The sequence below is a fragment of the Bactrocera neohumeralis genome, chromosome 6 (assembly GCF_024586455.1).
Source record: "Bactrocera neohumeralis isolate Rockhampton chromosome 6, APGP_CSIRO_Bneo_wtdbg2-racon-allhic-juicebox.fasta_v2, whole genome shotgun sequence".
Taxonomy (NCBI): domain Eukaryota; kingdom Metazoa; phylum Arthropoda; class Insecta; order Diptera; family Tephritidae; genus Bactrocera; species Bactrocera neohumeralis.
Window position 1 is genome coordinate 48,725,686 of NC_065923.1, and position 23,430 is coordinate 48,749,115.

A 23,430-nucleotide genomic window follows, 5' to 3' on the forward strand; every position below is an offset into this window, starting at 1 on the left:
TTTGTTATACTAGCAGCTAATTGCGGGGTTTCAAAAAATCACCTACTTGTATTGCCATCATTGGTATATGCCGAAATTAGCTTGCGGCATGTCTACCAACAATTCAGTTTCTATGCGAAATCTTTCTTGAAAATTTCTTTTTGTTTGTGCTTCTACCTCTATTTCTTCTTTCGATCTCTTTTGTCTACACTTTTTTACACTTTGCCATCGACCATTGCCATTTTAAATATTGTATGTTCAAAAAAAAATTTGTTCTCATGCAATTTAACTTCTGTACGCGTCAACTTTTTGACAGCATCTTCAACATAACTTATTTCCTCTTTTTTAACATCCACAGATTATTTAACAAACCGAAACCTAATTGGTCTTCAATATCTAGGCGATGACGGTGTAGGGTTTTGCCAATTTTTTTTCCTTTCTTTCCTCAAGTTATTCTAAGAGAAACAAACGAGCTCAGAAACATATAGGAGTCTGTGTCTGCTAGAGTGATTCGAAAAAAAAAAAATTTTTTTTCGTTGGTACTCGGAAAAATATGTTCCTAGACACCTCTAAGAAAGCCTCTCCCAAGCATGAGTTTTTAATTGTAACGGGAAGGTCCTCCTACATACAGTTTTCTATTTTTTCTTATTATCTGATAGAAAAATTTATATCACGCTTCCAACTACTTGAAAAAATATCTTGTTTCTTAGATTTTGTAGGAAATTGAATGCTCTACAAAAAAGTTCTAAATGATTTTTTTCATAAACCCAACAGTTTAAAAGATATTAACAGTTAAAGTTTGATTATTTTTGGGAAATTTTTTTATTTCTTATGAATTTTATAACTCAATGAAAAAAAATTATTGTGAATGATGAAACTCATAGTTTTGTAAGAAATTTACTGCTCTATAAAAATGGTCTGATATGATTTTTCGGTTACGTTAAGCTTTTACGAGATATTCATCGTCAAACATCAATGCATATTAAGGTGGATCAAAAAAAAAAAATTTTTTTACTCTGAGAAATAGGTTCCTAGACACCTCTAAGAAAGCCTGTAAGTTTCATCATTCATAATAATTTTTTTTTCATTGAGTTATAAAATTCATAAGAAATAAAAAATTTTCCCAAAAATAATCAAACTTTAACTGTTAATATCTTTTAAACGGCTGGGTTTACGAAAAAATCGTGGAGACCTTTTTTGTAGAGCATTCAATTTCCTACAAAATCTAAGGAACAAGATATTTTTTCAAGTAGTTGGAAGCGAAATATAAATTTTTCTATCTGATAATAAGAAAAAATAGAAAACTGTATGTAGGAGGACCTTCCCGTTACAATTAAAAACTCATGTTCGGAGAGGCTTTCTTAGAGGTGTCTAGGAACCTATTTTTCCGAGTACCAAACGAAAAAAAAAATTTTTTTTTTGAATCACTCTAGTGTCTGCGGCATCTTCGAAACTTTGCTTGTATTTAGCCTGTTGCGATCCGTCACAACCCCACTTACAAATTATTTTTAAGGAATTCCTTTTATTATGGTTAAGGGAATTGTGTTATCAATTAGACTTTGTAAACTGTTTTCCGCACAGGTGCTTGTGATCCTTATACAATCCTTGGGTGGGTAACACTCTTTTTTTGCCTTGATTAACAGATCATGGCACGGGTAAAGTGATTTATTTGTGTTTCTAATGATTTCATATTGTCGCTTTGTTAAATCGGCTTCAACAAGCATTGATAGGGCTGCCAGTGGTGTAAGGCAAGAAACTTCTGTTCGATCTGATTTTGCTATTTTGAAAGCTCTTTTGTATTTGCCTGCACGTATTGTAGAATTTTTAATGTCTCGAAGTATTTTCGAAGCGTTTCTTTTTCCTTGACACTGTAGTGGGGTGTATGCTGCGTGAACTATGGCGTCCTCACTAAAAGTATATCTAATTTTTTCCATTCTCCTGCGCTTAGTTCTTTCGCTACAATCGCTAAAGGATTTTGATGATCGATTTCCAATATTTGTCGGAAGTTCCCACTAAACTGTTCCGTTTAACCAATGCTCATTCGTTTTAAGGAACACAGCTTCTTTTCTGTGTGATTTAGACCATTTTTCTTTGATGGATGTTTTAAAATACCAAAATGTTTGTTTCAAATTGTTTATATCGGGTGATTTTTTAAGAGCTTGATAACTTTTTTAAAAAAAAAAAGCATAAAATTTGCAAAATCTCATCGGTTCTTTATTTGAAACGTTAGATTGGTTCATGACATTTACTTTTTGAAGATAATTTCATTTAAATGTTGACCGCGGCTGCGTCTTAGGTGGTCCATTCGGAAAGTCCAATTTTGGGCAACTTTTTCGAGCATTTCGGCCGGAATAGCCCGAATTTCTTCGGAAATGTTGTCTTCCAAAGCTGGAATAGTTGCTTTATTTCTGTAGACTTTAGACTTGACGTAGCCCCACAAAAAATAGTCTAAAGGCGTTAAATCGCATGATCATCGCTGAACAAAATTTGTCGATAAAAAAGCGGATTTTCTGCCAACTTTTCTAGGGCCCATTCACTGAAAATTCGACGTTGTGGCAGATCGTTCGGCTTCAGTTCTTGCACGAGCTGTATTTTATACGGTTTTACACCAAGATCTTTGCGTAAAATCTTCCATGTGGTCGAATAACACAAACCCAATTGCTGCGAACGGCGACGAATCGACATTTCACGGTCTTCAGCCACACTCTCAGAAACAGACGCAATATTCTCTTCTGTACGCACTGTACGCATTCGTGTGGTTGGTTTAATGCCCAATAAAGTAAACTGAGTGCGAAACTTGGTCACAATCGCATTAATTGTTTGCTCACTTGGTCGATTATGTAGACCATAAATCGGACGTAAAGCGCGAAACACATTTCGAACCGAACACTGATTTTGGTAATAAAATTCAATGATTTGCAAGCGTTGCTCGTTAGTAAGTCTATTCATGATGAAATGTCAAAGCATACTGAGCATCTTTCTCTTTGACACCATGTCTGAAATCCCACGTGATCTGTCAAATACTAATGCATGAAAATCCTAACCTCAAAAAAATCACCCGATATTATATGGTGTATCAACATAACAGGCCAAAAGGTAATTTTCAAAATAATTTAGTTTTTCATCCAAATTAGGCAAATTTTGTTGTTGTATTTTATCGTAAAGATAACGTCGGGTCACTATTTTTACACCCGAAGTACCTAAAGCCAAAAAATAAGCAATTGATGAAATTTCGAAGAAGCATTTTATTTTATTTCTTTATGACTTCCCATCTTAAAAAATCTCTAAGTCGCACATCCACAGCTATCCGCAGCTAAAATATGTGCCGTAAGCTAGCCTATGATGTCTATTATTAAAAACAATAAAAATTGTCACGAGAGAGGAAGCGAGAATATATGTAACTAATTTAAATTTGAACAAGAAAATTAACAAAAACAAGAAAAAACGTTAACTTCGGCTGCACCGAAGCTAATATACCCTTCACAGGTGCATTTCTTTTAGTAACTAAGTGTTTAGTTTGTATGGAAGATATATACTATAGTAATCCGATCTGAAGAATTTTTGCGGAGATTATGTTATTACCTTAAGCAGTAATCCATGTCAAATTTCGTGAAGATACCACGTCAAATGCAAAAGTTTTCCATACAAGAACTTGATTCCGATCGTTCGGTTTGTATGGCAACTATATGTTATAGTGGTCCGATATCGGCAGTTCCGACAAATGAGCAGCTTCTTGAAGAGAAAATGACGTTTACAAAATTTCAAAACGATATCTTAAAAACTGAGGGACTAGTTCGTATATATACAGACAGACAGACGGGACATGATACTGATCATTTAAATTGACTCAGCTCAACATACTGATCAGCTTCTCCGACGCTTTCTTCTGGGTGTTACAAACTTCGTGACAAACTTAATATACCATGTTCAGGTTATAAAACTATTTTGCTGCATACCCTGTTTCAAAATTGAACCGTTCCTATGAAATGAGGTTGAAACACTTGAAATACCATTGAATATAACAAATCTTACCTGAATTACTCAAATCCATCACAATATTTGCGAAATAATAATTAGAAAGCACCAAAATAGTGATTATTTAACTTCGTCAACTTAGATCACAAAAAACAATAGCAGATAAATAATGCGAAGATCAAGTTTCGAATTGCGGGCGCAAGCATGTTTGGTGGGTGGAGGTGGTAAATTTTTATTACTGGGATATTTCTCTTTCTATTGTTGGTACTATTTCTTAACAACCTTTTATTTAAAAAATGGACTTTTGGCCAGCTAATTTTGAATAATCGACCTATGTGCCACGGTCCCTTAATTTTATTTAAATTTTCCAAATTGTAGCTTCTATCATCCAGTTTCGGGATTTTACTCCACGAGTTCAACAAATTGTTTACCTTTCAATGAATTTGTACATAATAAGTGATTAAAGTGTTTGAAATTATAATTATATTTTCTATTAATAGTTTTCCTAAATAAATTCATTAATGTTTAACTATATTACAACTGCTCCTTAGCAGTTGAAATTTTTTAATACTCTAGTCAACCCCAATAACACAAAGTTGAAAATTAATACCAAAAAATGTTGAAGTTTTTTTCACTGGTTGTGTTGAAAACCATAATACCGAATTTAAAAACTTCAACCAAGATGCAGTTGGGTTGAAACTCGTAATAGGGGCCTTAATTTTTCTCAAAAAGTATATTCCTAAGAATGTTCCCATGGTCTCTTAGTTTTAGTTTTACTGTTTCCAAATTGGAGTTCACCTCTTCAATTGCGGGCTTTTACTCCACGAGCAAAACAAAACCAACACAGAGTTGAAATCCTTATTATCACAAAAAAGTTAGAAATTGAAAAGACTTCTCTTTAACGGATTGAGTTTATAATAGGGAATTTAAAAACTTCAACCAATACACAAGTTGACTTGAAAACGGTGATTGAGGTTCTGCCACAATTTAGTAACTGAATATCACATTTGAAGAAATTATCCGCCTTTAACCCTTGATTTGCGATAAGACATTTTAGGTAATACCAGGTTAACACACCTTCATCAGCTTAAAACAATTGCTTGTGCTTTTTATACTCTTGCAATTTGTTGCTACAGTGTAGAAAAGTTTTGTTCACCTAACTGTTGTACGTATCACGTAAAACTGATTGAGATAGATATACCATGGTTATGTTATGTATATATAAATGATCAGGATGTAGAGACGAGTTGAAATCCGTGTGAGTGTTTGCCTGTCTGTCCATCCATTCGTACAAGCTGTAACTTGAGTAAAAATTGAAATATCTTGATGAAACTTGGTATGTGGGTTCCTTAGTACCAAAAAACAATACGAATTCGTAAATGGGCGTATTCAGGCCACTGGCACGCCCACAAAACGGCATTAACCGGAAACCTATAAGTGCCATAACTAAGCACTAAATTAAGATAGAACTGTAATCTGGCACAGAGGATGGCAGTAGTTACGGCCACCTGTGGGTAAAAATTTTTAAAAAGTTGGCGTGGCCCCGCCCTCTAATAAGTTTAATGTACATATCTCCTAAACCACTAACCACTTAAGCTATAACAATCTACCTCAAATTTTATAAAAACTCCTATCGAAAGTGAGAAAATGAATGAAGTCGCATGATGACCCCGATCACTCCCCATATAACGGTAAATAAATACGCTATAGACATTCAATTTTACCACCGAGATGATATAACACGGCTTTAATGAAGCCGGTGTCAAAATTGGAAGATGGGCGTGGCACCGCCCACTTTTAGGAGAAAACGGATATCGCAAGACCCGCTCGACAGTTTTGAACCAAATTTGATATGTGACATTCCTATGACATTTATTAGAAGTTGAAGTGTGAAAAAGAAACCGGACTACAGCCACGTCTACTTCCCATACAATACAATTCTAAATTCCATCTGATTCTTTATTTACGAGAATACAAATCTAGAAGCAATCAATATAACGGAATAAAATTTTTCACGAATAATACCTTTATAGCATGCTACCTTACGACCAAAAACTGTTCAAATCCAACAAAAACTGTTCCCCTCAGGTACTGAATATTTGGACCCCAGTATTAGGGTTGACTTTTTACCGAAAATATTGTTCAATGTGTTAGATTTATAATTGAAATTCAAAAAGAATCCTTTCCTTATAGTAGTTTATCTATGTGCTCCAAATGGGTTGAATACGTCCTTTATACCTAATACATAAATTTTCGAACTTCCGAGTGGCTTTATACCGCAGGTTAAACTCCTACTTATCCAGAATAGACGCCGACATATCCAACATATGTCCTGCGTGCAATGAGTCTCCGCATAACTCTGGCCACCTCTTTGCATGCCCCGCCAACCCCACTCATCTAATATCCCTCTCCCTTTGGTCCGACCCTGTTGAAAAATCACGTTTCTTGGGCCTTCCGTTAGATGACGGCGATGACTTGGCTAACCCTTACCATTCTATCGGGGACTAGGTACCCTTTAGAACAACAACAACACAACAAGCCAATATGTGAGTTATCTTAATAATTTTGAGAGAGCGTGTTTACCTAATAACAATGCATTTATGCTTAGAATGAATAAAATCTGGTGAAAACTCGTCCTAGACCCCATATAACTAATAAGCTTTATGTACCTGAAGGTACTTCATTGGCTTTAATCCCTGTCTTGCATTTTGCAACTTGCAATCTTTGAAATGTTCGGTTATAACCGAAGTCCTTATTTACTTGTTTTTTGTTGATTTCGAAAAAAAAAAATATTAAAAAATGTTTAACAATAATTGTTTTTTTATTTAGTAGAAAAATTACTCGTTAATGACCGCTAATCATTTTAGAATTGTAGCTTCTTAGAATCACATCACCTCAATCGCGCCCAGCAAGCTCCTGGAATTATTCAGTGTGCTGGACCTTTGTGACCATATGTGATATAGGAGAGGGCACAATAGATCAGAGTTCGCAGTGCGAAGCTTCATTATTAACAATCTAACTATCAAATTCGTTTCGATAGAATTCAACCAAAAGTACTTAAACCTGAATATGCAACTTTTATGTGAGCCAGATTTTATCCTTTATTCAATTCCAATTAATATCAACATTTAACCATCGAACAGGAAGTATTTAATTGAAACAGTTTTTCTTTTTTATTAAATATATTTTTATTTATAAGAATAATTGCATCTGCTTAAATAGCTTTTTATGGCATGTCTATGGAAAATATAGTTTATGTACGCATGTATATGTATGTATATGATTTAATGTTTATATATATGTATACGTATGTATGTATGTATATTTTATTGCATTTATTTGCTGATTATGCAATACTAGTTGTATCATCTTAATTGGTTCTTGTTTGATCCATCACGTTCTTTCTAATCTTCAAAAGGAGTCAGTGCTTATAAAAACATCAAGACTGTTACAGTAATTGTTAAATGTACACAATAATTACAAAGTAAAACACGACGCGAATTATGCTGGTAATCGACTTAGTTGTGGTATGTTTGCTGACATATTTGTTTTAGGACAAATTTTCACTAATTCTAAATTTGCTCTTTGACTTGATTTGATCGAGATTATGAATTCAAGTTTACGTGACATGCCATATATGTATGTACATATGTAATTGTAAAATATTTTTCCGAGGTTGATCTAAGCTTTAGAATATATTTAAAATTATGTGTATTACCTTTGATTGACAAAATGTGTTAATGCTCCTTTTCTGATATTTCTAAAACTATTTTTTATTGCTTTGAATAAATTTTAAACAATCTGTTTTGGCAACAGCGCCCAATGCAGGTGGATTTCAAGTTATCATTCAACACAAAATTTACTTTAATTACTATTTTCGATTATTTGAAGTTGACAGAAATTTACCTTTAGTAAAAAAGTATATATGTATGTATATATTTATTTTTTCATTGCCATAACATCAGAGATATAATTTTGTAATAGTATTATTTATTACATACTTGCTGTCGTCTTCTTGAACTTTATTAATTTCGGATTCATTGATTTCGATTATTCCTATGTACTATGAACAGTTTTTTATTTTATTTTATCTTCTTTAGTTTTTGTATTTGTATTGTATTAATATACATTAAAACAAAGCTAGGCAAATTACATTTCGATTGCGATTGCGATTATTTTAATTGTGATCACTGATGACTCCAGTCATCATACAATTATACTGGAATCTAAAATAATACAATTTCTAAACCTTCCATTTTTTAATTTTCAATTACTGCAACTGCAACCATAAAAGTATGGTTATGTTTAATGCAGCTAAAACCAGTAAAAAATGTGGCAATTAAAGTATTCGCAATCGCACAAGTGATTAGATTCTAATAGTAATTCTAAATGCCCAGCTCTGGTTCTGTTACACTGGTGTGTACGCACAATAAAGTAATAATCGTCTTCGTAAAATACGCGAGTATGGAACTCTCCTCCCGATGAAATGATTTCTCAACGTTTTTAAAAATATAAATGTGAATGTATGTATGTATATGAAATGCACTGTGCACGCATCCCAGGTAAGCTGAACAAACTACCACAAAATCCAAAAAAAAAGCATTTGTAGCCCAAATTTTTAAATGAAAAATAAGTGCTTTCTGATTTTGGTCAATATTAAGTATTCCACTATAAAACAGTGCCTCTTGAAAAGCAAACAGCTGACGCGATTAACATAAGTATTCAAATTGTATAAAAAAGTCTGGTAGTGATATAAGGTAAGGTCAAACGTTATATTTGATTCAGTAAAGAACAAGAGTTCGTACAGAAATTATGAATTGAGATTTTTTTTTTGTTTTTAACTCGAAACATTACTCTCGTATGATTTCTATGTGGTCGTGGCTGCCAACAGTGGTTGCTTCATTACGTGTAATGATAAACCTTCGATTGCATGAAAGTAACATGAAAAGAAACTCTCATGAAAATCCATTAACCGTTAACATAGGTTTTTTTGATTTGTAGACACACACAAATCGTATCCTACAGTTACAAACCTATCTTTAAAAAGTATATGTATCAAAAAACAAATGGTAATGTTATTGTTGTGCGGCAGAATTCTGCCGAGTTCACAGTCCTTGACCGGATAAAAAATACGGATCCGTTCCGGTTTACAACAAATAAATAAAATACAATATTGCTTGCTTCTTCGGCATGGAGAATTTGCATTATATCTTCTGCGGACTATGAAAGGTTCGAATGACGTAAATATATGCATGTACATACATTCATTGAAAAAGCATCTGTTGGCAATGTCCACTATGTAACCATGGAATGATATATGGCAAAAGAACTTACAGATTTGGTTCAGTTATAAGATGCAATATGGTGGTTAGTGGAACATTTTCAGCAAACCTTCTTTTCGACAATTTTTGTAAAAACTGACTAGTCTTCTCTCAGCTTCGATCAAAGCAATATAATCAGTTCAACTGAGCATAATATATTGATGGCATTTCAAATTTCTCAAAAATTAACAGTTCATCCATAATACTCTACAGCACTGGCCGGGAAATTTACACAATCAAACGATTTATATTTCAATTCTGATTTTAGAAATAAAAATCGCAATATTATGGATTAAAAATTAATAATTTGGTGCACAAATTACACAATTTATACAAATAAAATATGAGGCAGTTTTCCTGTACAGTTATCCACAATAGTGAATGTGGAAACTAATTCCATACGGGATAGCTAGAACCAGTGAAATGAGAAGCATATTGCCAAAACCAAATGTTACCCATATTATTTCTTCCATAATAATTTTCATACGTTCATACGGAGAAATTAATCCTATCAAGTTTTCTTTCATAATACTTTTTACGATATTACATTGTAATTTAAAAAATAATGAAGTGAAGAGATCTTGAATTTTGAAAAAAAAAATACTTTCTCAAATATAGTAAGTTGTTCCATCTACTTTTCTGATCTCTCTCTTTGTATGGTAAACCCAACATACACAGGCTAACAGAATTACTATAGCAACTCTCCAATTTGGTGACTGGTTAGATAAATGAAATACTACAAATATACTTTAATGTGTAACAAGTAAGTTGTAATTTTGATTTGGTCCGAATAGCTTTTATAAATTAACCACCATGTTACTAGATTGGAGGATTAGGTCCCAATTTGTTTGTGGATTTTATTTGAATTATCATTTTACGATTTTGTGTTATTCTCAAATCTTTCACTAACGTTCGAGTTTGCTAAGAAGAGTGACACAATGACACAAAATTCTTGTTTGCAGTTTGGCATTTCAATATTTTCTACTGGCAATACTATTTACGCACCATTTCGTTAATATTTTTCCGATTCAATGAACTTAAAAAATGGCTCTGTCCTGTACATTTTTATACTACGCAACATTTTGCAATAGTATTGCTGTTTTGTTTCAGTAAAATTGGCTTTGCAATAATAAACTACAAAATCTCCAACCAAATATGAAAGCAAAATGGGAAATTTGTTCAACATTCCTAAGCATTGCGCTTTTTCAATGAATTCGAATTGAAATATGTTAAAACACACTTATTTATAAAGTTTCTCCCGTGATAGTATAGTTAATTAAGGACACCCCTAATTGTTAGAAAAAAAATTGGGAGTTGGTAATTGGTTTCTGCTGTTTTCGTTGTTGATATTGGAGTATCTATAGAAAATTTGTTTTCGTATTTACTTTATGTATATAAGCAGTTTTTAGAGTACATAATGTCATAGTTGAGTTGTTCCTGTAAATATTATTGCAATAAATATGTATATGTATATAAGTGTGTGTATACTGGTTCGAGTTCATATATGTATGCTATATTAATAAGAATCTTAACACTAAAATCGTTATGGATTGTTTATAGTACTGATTTAAGCTTCAAGTCAATTGTAGATAAATTGAAGCTTGCTGCTACCTTTTCGATCTTTTTCTTACATTTTGAGTAATAAGGATTGATTATTTGTTCATTCTGCCACTACGTGCTAATTACTGCCTTTGTATTTATGAATATAAGCTGCAGATCATACATATGTATGTATGTGTATGTATGTGAGTATACGATCTCGGATATACGGTAAAATTATACATATTCCTTTAAATTTAAATCAATAGGCATACAAATTTTTCAGTATTTTTATATTTAAAATATGTCCTTTTCAAGGGGAATTCAATTTATTTCTTATACTCGTATAAACTATTTCAAACAATTTACTTAAATCGAGGTTTAAATAAAAATGTATGCATTACTATTTGATGTAAGACTTTTCAGAAGTTGGAATTCAGTTTTTACTTTTACTTATGTCGAATTTAAAATGCCAAACGCTTCTCGAAAGGGCAAACATGAAATTTTTCTTTAGACTAACCTGATATATGTAACTATGTATGTAATATTGCATTCAATGCTTACTAGATTTGATAATATCTCAGGTATCATACTTGCCGGCCGCTCATCTCAAACAGTACTCTTCGACACGAACTCGCGCAAAATGTCGCATGCCATCTCAATATTGTTGCGAGAAATGCCCAGCGCTGTAATAGCGTTTTCTTTGGTATAGCCCTCCTTCACAAGCCGTGCAATGTATTCAAGATTGATATTTTCATATGGTACATTGCAGTCTTTTTGATTGATCGCTACATTCTCGTATAGAAGCGGCTGTTGTTGTAGTTGCTGTAGTGATTGCGTGGCTTGCTGCTGACTTCGCTGCGATGCCACCGTTGACGCAGTTACTACTGAGCCTCCCGTGGTTGCGGCAGATGCCATTGCCAGTGGTTGTGTTGATGAAGTCGCATTGCATATTTGTGTGTAATGCGGAGTGCACGCCATGGGGTTAATAGCAGTTACTGGTGGCAGCTTTACGGTTGTTGGTTCCAAAATGCGAGCTGATACTGCCAATCGTGCTTCCAAGGGCCGAGTGTCAATTACACCCATAATCGTTTCGGCCGGTCCGACTATGTCATCGTCGAGTATTGAGCGTGTAGGCGTAGAAGCAGGTCCAGAACCCGCTGTTGACTGTGTTGTCAGTGAATGAGGAGTGGAAGTCGTCGATGTGGTCACGCTGATCTGTTGTGCTCGCAAATCTTCAACAATACTGTCTACCAACATCAAGTTGCCATGTGGAGGTATCGGTGGAGCTGTTGTTTGCGGTGGCGCAGCAGCTCCTTCTGTATTCGTCGCTAAGCTATCTGAAGGAGTTCCTCCACCCATTGCAGTTTGCCCTTTATGTTTCACGGTTGCTGTCTCACATGATTTAGCTATAACTGGAGTTACAGTACAACTTGTAGCTATAATTGTTGTGGCACTATTCTCAACACCAGGCGATGCCTTTCGCGGCGGCAACGGAGGGGCAACATGACGTGGTGTAGCTGTGTGCTGCTGTTGTGTATTTGCTTGCAAAGGATCTTGTAGGCCTTGTAGTATGGCATACGAGGAATTGTCGTTATGTTCGGATTTGCTGGTCGCCATTCTCGTCACATAATTACTGTTGGGATTACTGCCGTTCGAGGCTGAGGTAGCTCCCATAAGAGGCGCGCTCATCCGATGTGTCGATTTTTGCGCAGCACTCGCTACATTTGTACTACTACTTCCGCCATTGGCGGCATGTATAGGCGGTGCAGTGGGCGTGGGCTGTGGTGAAAGTACTGCGTTAGCTATAGCCGATGCGTTAGCAGCCACGATGTAGTTGCTGCCGCCAGAGCTCACCAATGTAAGATTCGGTATGTGGCCTGCATATAAGTCGTTCTGTACTGCAAGTAAGCTAGGAGTAGTGCTTCGGCGAGCGAAACGTGGAGACGTATGCGGGCTCTGCTTGTCCGTGGCAGGTGTGGTTGTGGTCATACTGTTGCTTAATGCATGAAGCGATGAGGTGGCAATGTTGAAATCAGCGCCATCCTATGATGTATTACGAAAAAAGTGGACAGACACCAACGAAGAGAGGTAATCAAATTGGGGAGAGAAAAAATTGGGTGATGCATTCAAAATATTCAATATTTAAGTTGTGTTTTTTGCGTAACCGCGCTTTATAATGATTTTGACTTTGGAGTTTAAGGGTAGGCGTTGCGTCGCATGCTGGGGAATATGGTTGAAATTTAACAAATATAACATAAGTAATCAACGATTAAACAAGAATAGAATTAGCAAGGCACGAGCAAGCGACAGAATTTCAAAAATTAACGAAATCCTATTTTAAAAATGTAACAGTAAATAAACCGAAAAACTAAGCAGCATGCCACAATAACACAGATAGTATATTACATAAATATTTCCGTATTTATGGAGCCCGGCATGCTGAACTAGAAGGCGGCGGCAAATATTTCTAAGTATAAGAAATGTTTGGATCAATTTAGTTGAGCGTTATCTTGATGTTTGCTGTTTTATTGAGGTACATATATTGAAGTGTTGAGCAGTATTTATGATTACTTACAAAAATGAAAACTACTGCAATTATTAAAAACATTTTAAAGATTTTTCTGCAATATAGAAAACACCTGTTTGCATTTTTGAGTTTGGGAAAGAGAAAATAGGTTAAAACTCAACTCGTCTAGTTAATAAAAAAAAATGGGAAACGCTTGACACTAGTAAGAAATTTACCTATGCTATATTTTTATAGATTTTATCGACAATAAATTTGTTGCCAAGGCGAATCGTTTCTTTATTGTTCGAAGTTATTATTATTGCTTTTTGAAAACTTTAGGTATACCATTGGATTAAATACCTGGCGGTCTGACTTTTCACTATTATTTTATTGGAAAAGACGATTAAAAAATTAAATAGGAGAGTAAACAATAACAGATAATAACATATGTAAAAAACACGGGTTTTACTGACATTTATTGTACAAAAACTCTAAAATATCTAAACCAATACATATAAACATGCAGAAAACCAAGCGAAAATCACGACAAAAACAAAAGGTTGAAAAAACTTTGAACGTCATTTAAATTTATTCGCATTATATTTTGTGTACGTTTTACTAGAACAAAGTCCTTAAAAAATAATTATTATCGCTTCAATACAGTTAAATAAAATAATTCTAATAAATTTGCCTTTATTATTTTTTTACTTCGACAAAATATACAATTACTGCACTTTTCTCTATATAAATATATTTAGTTGTCGTATATAAGGAAATTTTAGCCTTACTTAAGTAAATAAAAATTACTAATTATTTTTTGATCGATTATGTGCAAATTATTGCAATTAAAAGTTCAAAAGTCATAAAAATACAAATATTTTACAACAAATGTAATATGTAGTAATTAGTTAGCCTTTGGTTTAGGCAAATTAACACAATTAGAAAAATTTATACACATATACATATGTACATACACCCACTGGCACTGCCTCCACAGCTGAAAGCTTTTTGCGAAACTTTGAAATATGGTTCAAGCAAGAAAACATGGTAATTATATGTATATATTTAATTAATATCTGAAGATTTGAATGAATTTACATTTATGCACAGACATCGCCAAATTTTAATTTGTGCAAAATAAGCAAAATAAATTAAATGAATTACATGTATGTACATATTGAAAGACATTTATTTTAAGTTAAATATATAAGTTAAGTTTATTTTGTATTAGTGCAACACTGGTTGGCGATGGCATTCAAAAACACACCACGAAAAACACGACAAAGGTTGTCAGACATAAAAAAATACTTCATAAAATCACTAGTGGAAGAAAAATTAATTTGTGTTGTTTTTAACATTAGAAACGTTAGCTCCATAATATCAAAACTGGGACCTAAACTCCGTGGAGCGTACCTGATGTATATATATATATAAAATTGTGTATTAATATTTCTTAACACCCTTAATATTACCACATATCATTCAATTAGAGTGGAAACGCATATATCAATAAAAAAGGAACTAAAAACATAAAAACTATCTGCTTTTTCACAAATGAAGTGGGAAAATTAATTTATTTTATTTTGGTTAAATGACTTTTTAGACATATTGTATTGCTATTTGCGTAGTAAATTTCATTATTCTTAATTATCTAAACATTTTCGCATGCGAAAAGAATTTTACTATTGTACTTGACTGCGATCCACTCTAACCTATTCTATGACAACTTTTATTCATCATAAAAATAAATATATATAAAATGAATTAACAGTCTTATTAGTTTTTTTAATGTTATAATGCTTGTATAACAGCATTCACCAAATATCCACCAAGTTGTGCACGCCCAGCAAACACAGTGTCAAACGCTATAGGTTTTTGATTATTATATTAGATAACTGTAGTTTTCAAACCATATTATGTATAATTGAAAGGAACAGTAAAAAAAAGAAAAAAACAACAATATTGGTAACTGATTTTAATTGGATCTGGATAAAATGTATGCATAGAAATTAGAATCGCAGTAGAGGGTTATATTAGAATCCGATTGGAAAACTCAAATTGGACCGGTTTTTAGATGTTTCTCAAGTGTTTATACCAAATTAGTGTGTTTAAAAAGATACTAGTTATCTAATAGCTCACCAGTGGATAACTATATTTTGTGTTTGCTGGGTTGTTTATTTGCTTAATACTGCCAAAAGCATATATGAATATGTAGATACGCGATATTCATGCAAATAAAAATATGTATATAAACATATACATATATACTTGTGCATGAATATCAGTTCTACTATTCCAAATGAAATAATAGATTTTCTAAACAATGTCTATTAGAACTGATAACTTTAGTTAAAATGAGTGCAAAAATCATAGATTTTTTTATAAACATAGTTGATCAAAGGCAGCAATGTTCCATATTATGCAACAAGTATATAAAACAACAATATTGTAAACAATTTACAGGTAAAGAGACATTAGACATAAAGTTATAATAAATAAAATAAAATATGTCATTGCAAAAAATGGTAAATGAATAATAAGCAGGAAGGAAGCAACCTTTCATGCAACTTTGCGTGGAATAAGTATTTACATAACATATTTACGGTTCCTATGTTCAAAAGTTTATATGAATGCAGATTTGTATACAATATTTGTCCGATTCTAATTTATTGTGTAACGTAAATTTATTACTACTTATTTATCTTTGGAGTTTTTTTCGTAAAAAAATACAACTACATACATAAAACTAAATACAAAGCAAATTACACGATTTTCTGTTTTGTTATAATGTAAAACAATATAGTTTTTTATAGTGAGCAACAGCTGTGTTTTTATAATTTGAGACAATTATGCAAGGTATAAATAATTAAGTAAACAAACTCAAGACGAATTTTGCATTGTAAGTGCTGAAATGCTGTATTTATACTTTTTTTTATCAAATTTGATTTAAAAAAACTTCAAAATTACAAATTATTTGCTGATCTTTATGACTTCTTCATGTAAAAAAGGCCATTCACAGACGAATTCGTTCGACGATTGTATTCGTTTCGACGAAATTTTCGAACGTAGTGTTCGTGTCCACATTTCGTGTTCGACATTTTGTTCGCGAAAGATAGCAGCGTTTCTATCTTGGCTGTGCTCGTGCGAACACGATTTACAGTGAATGGCAATGTTCACACGACACTATTTGTGAAACATTTTTTTAGCGTACACATTTGTCAAGATGTCTAAGCAATTTCTGCTGGAAGTTATGAGTGATTTTTTTTCTAAATAAATATGTATAGTCATCAAAGAAGAATTATCCGCCGGCATGTTTATTTGCTGATAATTTTCTACAAATGTTGTTCGCAAGCCATGTTGGAACTAGTTGGTGGACAAATATATGAACATGTTCCCGAACAAATCCGCCTGTAGTTGGTCTACTTAAGGTATTATTAGCTCTAAATATTAGAGGTGCAATTCATAAATATATTTCCAAAACTTCAACAAAGATGCAAAGTGTCCATACAATGTGTTATAAAAGTGGTGGTCCAAGTATCGATTCGGTATTGAAATTGTATTGATACAAAACACACCTACGTACACTGGCGTAAGAAATCATTGCATCTTTGCTGTTCATAACACTGCTAAATATCGATGCTCAAATATTCGAGAAACGGAATTTTGGAAGGCTTTGGGAATTATATTCATATATTTCATAATTTTCTTATCGAGACGTAGAAAAGTATAAAACTGTAAGCTGTACTTAACAAAATTACACCTTTAAACCACAACTGTTGTTTCAAATATTACTTTTTTGTTGTTGGTTGCGTTTTTATATAATCCAGCTGGATTATGAATGTATGTGAATGAACTAGCCACATATGTATGTATGTATAAATAAAAATGATTATATGTAAATAAAAATTATATATTAAAAGTAAAATTAAAATGTAAACATAATTAATGTACTATCGAAACAATAATAAATATAATATGGGAAGTTTTGTAGGCAATAGGCCTACATTATAAATATGCATAATAAATAGATAATACAGTAACTATTTACAGAAGGGTTTATGAAAACGTCTGCGTATTTCATAGCATCAATCAAAACTATGCTCCCACTCAGGGCAGCTATTAACAAGAATACTAAACAACCAATCAACATTACTAGTATTTCAAGAACATTAGTTCAACAAGCATTTTTTTTACCATTTTCTAATTTTAAATCTTCGGAAAATACATTTTTATTTTTTCGATCACATTCATAACTTGTTAATAATAATAGTTATTACCAACGAAACACAAAACGAAAAATTATAGAAATAAAATATATTTCTTGAACAATATACTATCATTAATGTGCCATAACTGGGGACTACTGCCGTGCGAATGACATGGAAAGCCGGAATTAGTGTGTGGAAGAAATCACCAAAGCGTAACTCGCTTACAGCGTACAAGTGTTTGGCAGTGGTATATAATTTGGGTATTGATTGATTGCTTAATATTATGCTTGGCTTTTGTTTTACGATTTTATTGGGTTATTTGCAAAGCGCAGCGCTTCTAAAAAAGTCTAAAATATCCTACTTATTATTTATACCTCTGTATCGTCGTCGTCGGTGTTCTGATGGCGGCCATTTGTCGAGTTCCGATTATGCTGCTTACGCGGATCAAAAGCGTCAACCACAATTTGTTCAGTGCCTTTAATTTCGGCTCTGCAAAATGGACAGCCCTGCAACACAGTAAAATTGTACATTATGTTTCAGATTTTATAAAATTTTTCATAAAATTATATAAATGCCGTCCGAAGTAGGTAATTAATTTTTTACGTAGTTTTTCTTTTCGGCGAATAATGTCATATATTGAACAGGAATTTTTTTTATCAAAATCAAGTTCTTCTATAGAAACTTCTTTATTTTTGAAGGGTAATTATCCCTTTTTTTTTGTTTTAATTAAATTTTATATGCATGACTTAGTTATTAGACCGATTCTGAAGTATGACGTACATTCTATCGGCTCTGTAATAAGCTTAATCTATATACATATGTTAAAAATGCCCCCAATGCTGTTGAAATATAATTAAAAATCTTCTCTTAATTCTTAAGAAGAAAGCTTGCGAATAAATCTAGTAGTATAGACTATCACTATTTTGGGACAAAGCTGATTTGAGTAGAGAGTACTTTGCCAAGTGTTAATTTTATTTCTGACGCGAGTGCAAAAAACTGTAGGCTAGTTCGTTCTGTTTACATGCTGTCTTTGAAAATTTTATGGAATTAATAAAAAGTTGCTTACCTGTCCTTCTGAATCGACTTGCCAAGATGTGAGGCAGGGTGTGCACAAAAGATGTCCGCATGGCTCAATGCGTATATCCTTATCATTTTCAGCGCAAATTTTACACAGTTGAAATGTGCTACCTATAGTATATTAGAAAAGATATAGTTATTACTATTTTTTTATTGGTTTTTCTGTCCACATACCCATTTCACAGTATAGTTCATATTGTTCTTGGGTAACTGTAATGTGATCCTCCGTAGGACTCTGCACAGCTGAGGATAAGTCAGGATTGCAGGCTTGACCATCAGGATACAAGTAAAAGCCCTCCCTGTAAATAATGTTATTTGTTACTATTAAAGTTATGTCTTTTTATACCTGTTTTATGATTTTTTTTTAATCAGATTTCAACGTACAAATTAATGATGTAATAATTTTCAAATGATGAGTAATTTTCAAAGTTGTTAGTTGATAACATTTGGGACAAGGAGAGTAGATAATTCTTTAATTTTAAAAACAATATTTATAGTTTTTAACTATAAACATTTTCAAATTCAATTTATTTCAGCTCTATTCTATTGGAAGACGTGGCAAGAGGACCCTTTCTCCATTAATACTATTCCTCTAATCTTTTAGATTACGAAACGTGACCCGTTGTATAATTGAGTTGAATTTCGGATATATCTAAATAATTTACGTTTTCATTTTCATCAACAAAAATTTCCGAATATCTAGCAATTGTGGAAGAAGTCGTCTTATTCAGTAACAACTATCAGCATATTCCATATATGTCTACGAAAATTACTACACTCTTAAAGTAGCTATGTGATGTTATTTTGACTTCTTAGAAAAAATATAGGAAATATATTTATAGAGGGTGGCGCAAAAACCAGAAGATGATCAGAAGATGCTATAAATTTTACGATTGACCTCTAATGTCAGTTCTGTTTTGACATTTGTGTAGTAAACACATGCGAAATACACGTAAATAAACAATGGTACGCTACCAGGCCAACAAGATCGCCTGATTTGACCGCTCCAGACTTGTTTTTGTGGGGTTTTGAAGTTGCGGGTTTATGTCAAAAAGCCTCAGACACTTGCAGCTCTTAAAGACAATATCGGTAAAGAATGTGAGGACCTATCGCCGGAAGTTCTAGCCAAAGTGATGGAAAATGCCATAAAGGGCTCAAATGACAATCAACTGTGGCGGCGGCCATTTACATATCATATTCTCGACTTGATGTAAAAAAATTTAAAAGACCAAATAAAAATAATCCACAAGCAGAATCAGTTTTTCATTTTTTAAAAAAGTTTTTCTTTTTTCAAAACACATCGGAAGGTAATTTTTGCGACACCTGTTATTATTGTTTATTTATTCAAATGGTGGTGAAACTTTGAGTAATTTTTTGGTCATAAATCTGTTTGCGTGAAATTATACCCCTTCAGATAATGTTTGGAAAAATAGTTTTTCATTTGTAATTCAAATTATTTACCTGTGCCCGTCCAATAGCGCTTGACAGAGAGATTTGTTTTGTGGTATAGTTTGCAAAATTTCGCCATCAGCGGTCACATAACCGATCGCCCATTGCCCAAGCCTCGTACATGATAATCTAATATATATTTAATTGTATATGTAAATAATTGTGGCTGAGCAAAGTGTTAAATATTGAAAACATACCTGAAAACATAGCTTCCTGCTTTATGGATGTAACGCTGCAAGCGAGCTTTAACTTCATCATATGTTAAAAAGGCAACATATCCGGGGTGTGTGACTGCTAGTATTTGCCAGTTACGTAAGAGTGTCACCCACGGTTGAAACAGACGTGTAAAAACATCGAATTCAAAATTTGAAATGTAATCGTTACATGTTAAGTCTATGGTTGTTTTTAACGCCATTGCCTCTAGACCAGATGAAATTGGATGCACTTTATTTAATTCCATACGAAATATTTTCCAAGGAACCAGCGTACTGTAAGTATTAACAGATTTAATTAACTTATGAAAATATATTTCATATTTACTTAGTTTAAATATGACAATTAATTACATATTCCATTAATTTTTCAGCAATAGTTATATATGTACATATGCACATATGTAATTATTTGTGCTCAACTTCATTTTGCAGAATATTATTTAATTTTTAAATAAAAAGTAGGAATACGGTAAACTGATTAAACTTTCACTCGATAGTAAAAAATTATGGAGGTGTTTTAAAAAACTTCATCATAAGTTTCAGTATCATAATACGGAAACAATATTTGTCAGCAACGTTTTTTAATCCAATAGTATTATATCGAATCTAGAAAGAACGTTAACTTCGATTACTGTATAATTCACTTCACAAATACAAAAGGTTCCAAAAAAGAACTTAATTTTGATCGGTCAGTTTGTAGGGCAACATTATGCCATGGTGATCCGATCGAGACAAATTTTCTGGAGATGCACCATTTACAAACAATAATCCGTACCAAATTGCTTGAATAAATCTCTTCAGATGAAAAACATACAATCACTTTATTCTGATATGCATTTATATGCTTTAATGGTCCGATATCGACAGTGCACACAAAGCTAAAGTTCGCTTATAGTCACAGGTGGATGGATATGGCTAAATCGGCCAATCTCATCGCGCTGATAATTTATATAAATTATTTATAGTATCAGACGTTTCCTTCTAGGATACTTAGTGACAAATTTAATATAGTCTGTTCAAGTTGTAAAAACAAGAAAAAAAAAGTTCAAGACAAGCCGCACTCAAAAAAAATGAATAATTATACCAAAAATAATTTCAATTTTATTATTTACCTATTGCCAAAGTTAAGTTTCCAAAACTCTGCAGCGTCTGCTTTCGTAATTCTAAATTGATCGCCAGCAAACACTCCATTAGGAAAAATGGCCTTTAATTCGCTTAACATATGAGAGAATACTAAACTAAGTTTGGTTAAATTTCTCCTATAGTGTGAATTCTCGTCAAACATTTTCTCCTTTCCTTCTTTAAACAATTTAATGGCTTGTTTGCATTTGCGCATCAAATTATTAATGAACACATTGAAGTGTTCATTGGCATGTAAAACATGCATTTGATCTTCATTCTTGGAGTATATAAGACGCAATCGCTGATACGTGTCTGGCAATATGTCCAGTATAAAAGGTGGACTATTTTTTAAATTCATTTTCGGTTGCTGACACAACTTTACAACTTTATCCATTAACTTCCAAGTTTTCTCCAACGTTTTCTTATCAGTCGATAGACGCTGTTGTGTACATGCCTCAGAAAAGGCTCCTTGAATCTTGGAAAAGAATGAATTAATATTCTTATTTTGTTGTATGCGACTGGTGCGACTGGTCGCCATCTTTTCAGATCTAATTTTTCGGGGTCGGGGATAGGATGTTGAACTGCCTCAGCAGCGACGCTGACGCTGCTTGCAATAACTGCAGACGGGTGTTTCTTCTTCTTCCGCTGCCTCTGCCACTACGATTCTGCTTCCTTCTATATAATTGATCTCAAAAAATTCACTTCACGTTTATTTAACTATTACACAAATAAGGTCACTATGAATTTTCCTCCTTCCTCCCAATGTTGGGCGGAATTGGCTGCCCGATTTTTCTACTTTTCACGTTCTTTTTTAAATATTATAGACGTCGTCGTTTGCTCTTTGCAAAGAATATGAACCTGAATTTTCAATGAAAAACAATTACCACTACTTCATATCCGTTTTATCCATCTTTGCTACTCTTCCCCATTACATTTTATAAAAAGTTCATATAAATAGACTGAGACAAAAATATACATACTCAGAGTTGCATCAAAACACAAGGGTTGCTCATTTCACTAAATCAGTACGTTATCACTTATGGGAAATTTTTGCCTACGTTGCCGCGTAGGTATAAAATTACAGAAAATATAAGAAACGCGTATAAGATTTTAGTGCATAAAGTTTAAAGAATTTTGGATATTATTGCAACAGAAAGTCTACAGTATTTCGTATAAGATTTAAGAAGCCAGTTCGTGATTAAATTGAAACGCCTGTTTATGTGTCTGATGGTCGCTCTGCTATGCGTTTTATAGTAACATATGGGAGAATAATGGATCAACTCCATACTGTGCGACTTTCGTAAGGTACTAATATTGTCATTAACGCACAAGCTACACTACTTCATAAACGCATATAGAGAAGCGACAAAAGAGGTTTTGGTTTGTTATTACTGCAAAATGCATAGAGCCATAATGCCATACAGCAAAAGAGATTTTATATTCGATTCAAACAAACATAGTTTTGTTCAAAACTCCTTAAATCCTTCAAGCCTCCACGCCGACACGTAGCAAATAGAACTTCCTTTATGGGGCAGAAAGATACACCGCCGGAAGACAGGGTCTCGTTAGTGATAATAGGGAGCCCTTTGTGGACAGTGAGTAAGGAGAGGTTATATATTCATTTCACTTCCCCAGTATATACCCAAATTCTAATTGTAATGGATGGGAATTTCTAACAATTCCTCATTCATGACGTTACGATATATGTAACATATTTTTCTGCCAATACCACTTAGCAGTCAGACCGACACCTAGGCAAGAGAATAAAAGGATACACTGTGGTCTATAGGACTTTGAGAAATTATTTCGACGATTTTAACATGATAGGTGATGTCCCGTTCAGCCGATACTAGCCTTGAACTTGTCAACAGTGCGCATAGGGTTGATCAAGGAGTGTCTAAACTCGCTATCAACAGCATCGGGTGTATTTATTATAAGACTGGTATGGGTCCCGAGGAATCGCAGGAAATTGGAAAGATGAGCTAGCAAGGAAAGGCACCCTAGAACTGCTATCGGTAGAATGGGAGCGGGTCGGT

General features: G+C 33.2%; 1 protein-coding gene across 1 annotated transcript; it reads right to left on the reverse strand.

Annotated features, from left to right (window-relative positions):
- Positions 1–10,155: 10,155 nt before the first annotated feature.
- LOC126762071 (E3 ubiquitin-protein ligase CBL-B-B) lies at positions 10,156–22,289 on the reverse strand. The gene is made up of 7 exons (XM_050478556.1): positions 21,385–22,289; positions 20,255–20,545; positions 20,070–20,186; positions 18,783–18,907; positions 18,598–18,719; positions 17,906–18,037; positions 10,156–12,860 (listed from the first exon to the last, which is right to left on the reverse strand). Exons 1-7 carry the CDS (start codon positions 21,930–21,932, stop codon positions 11,424–11,426), a joined length of 2,772 nt encoding a protein of 923 aa, XP_050334513.1. The 5' UTR covers positions 21,933–22,289; the 3' UTR covers positions 10,156–11,423.
- Positions 22,290–23,430: the final 1,141 nt, after the last annotated feature.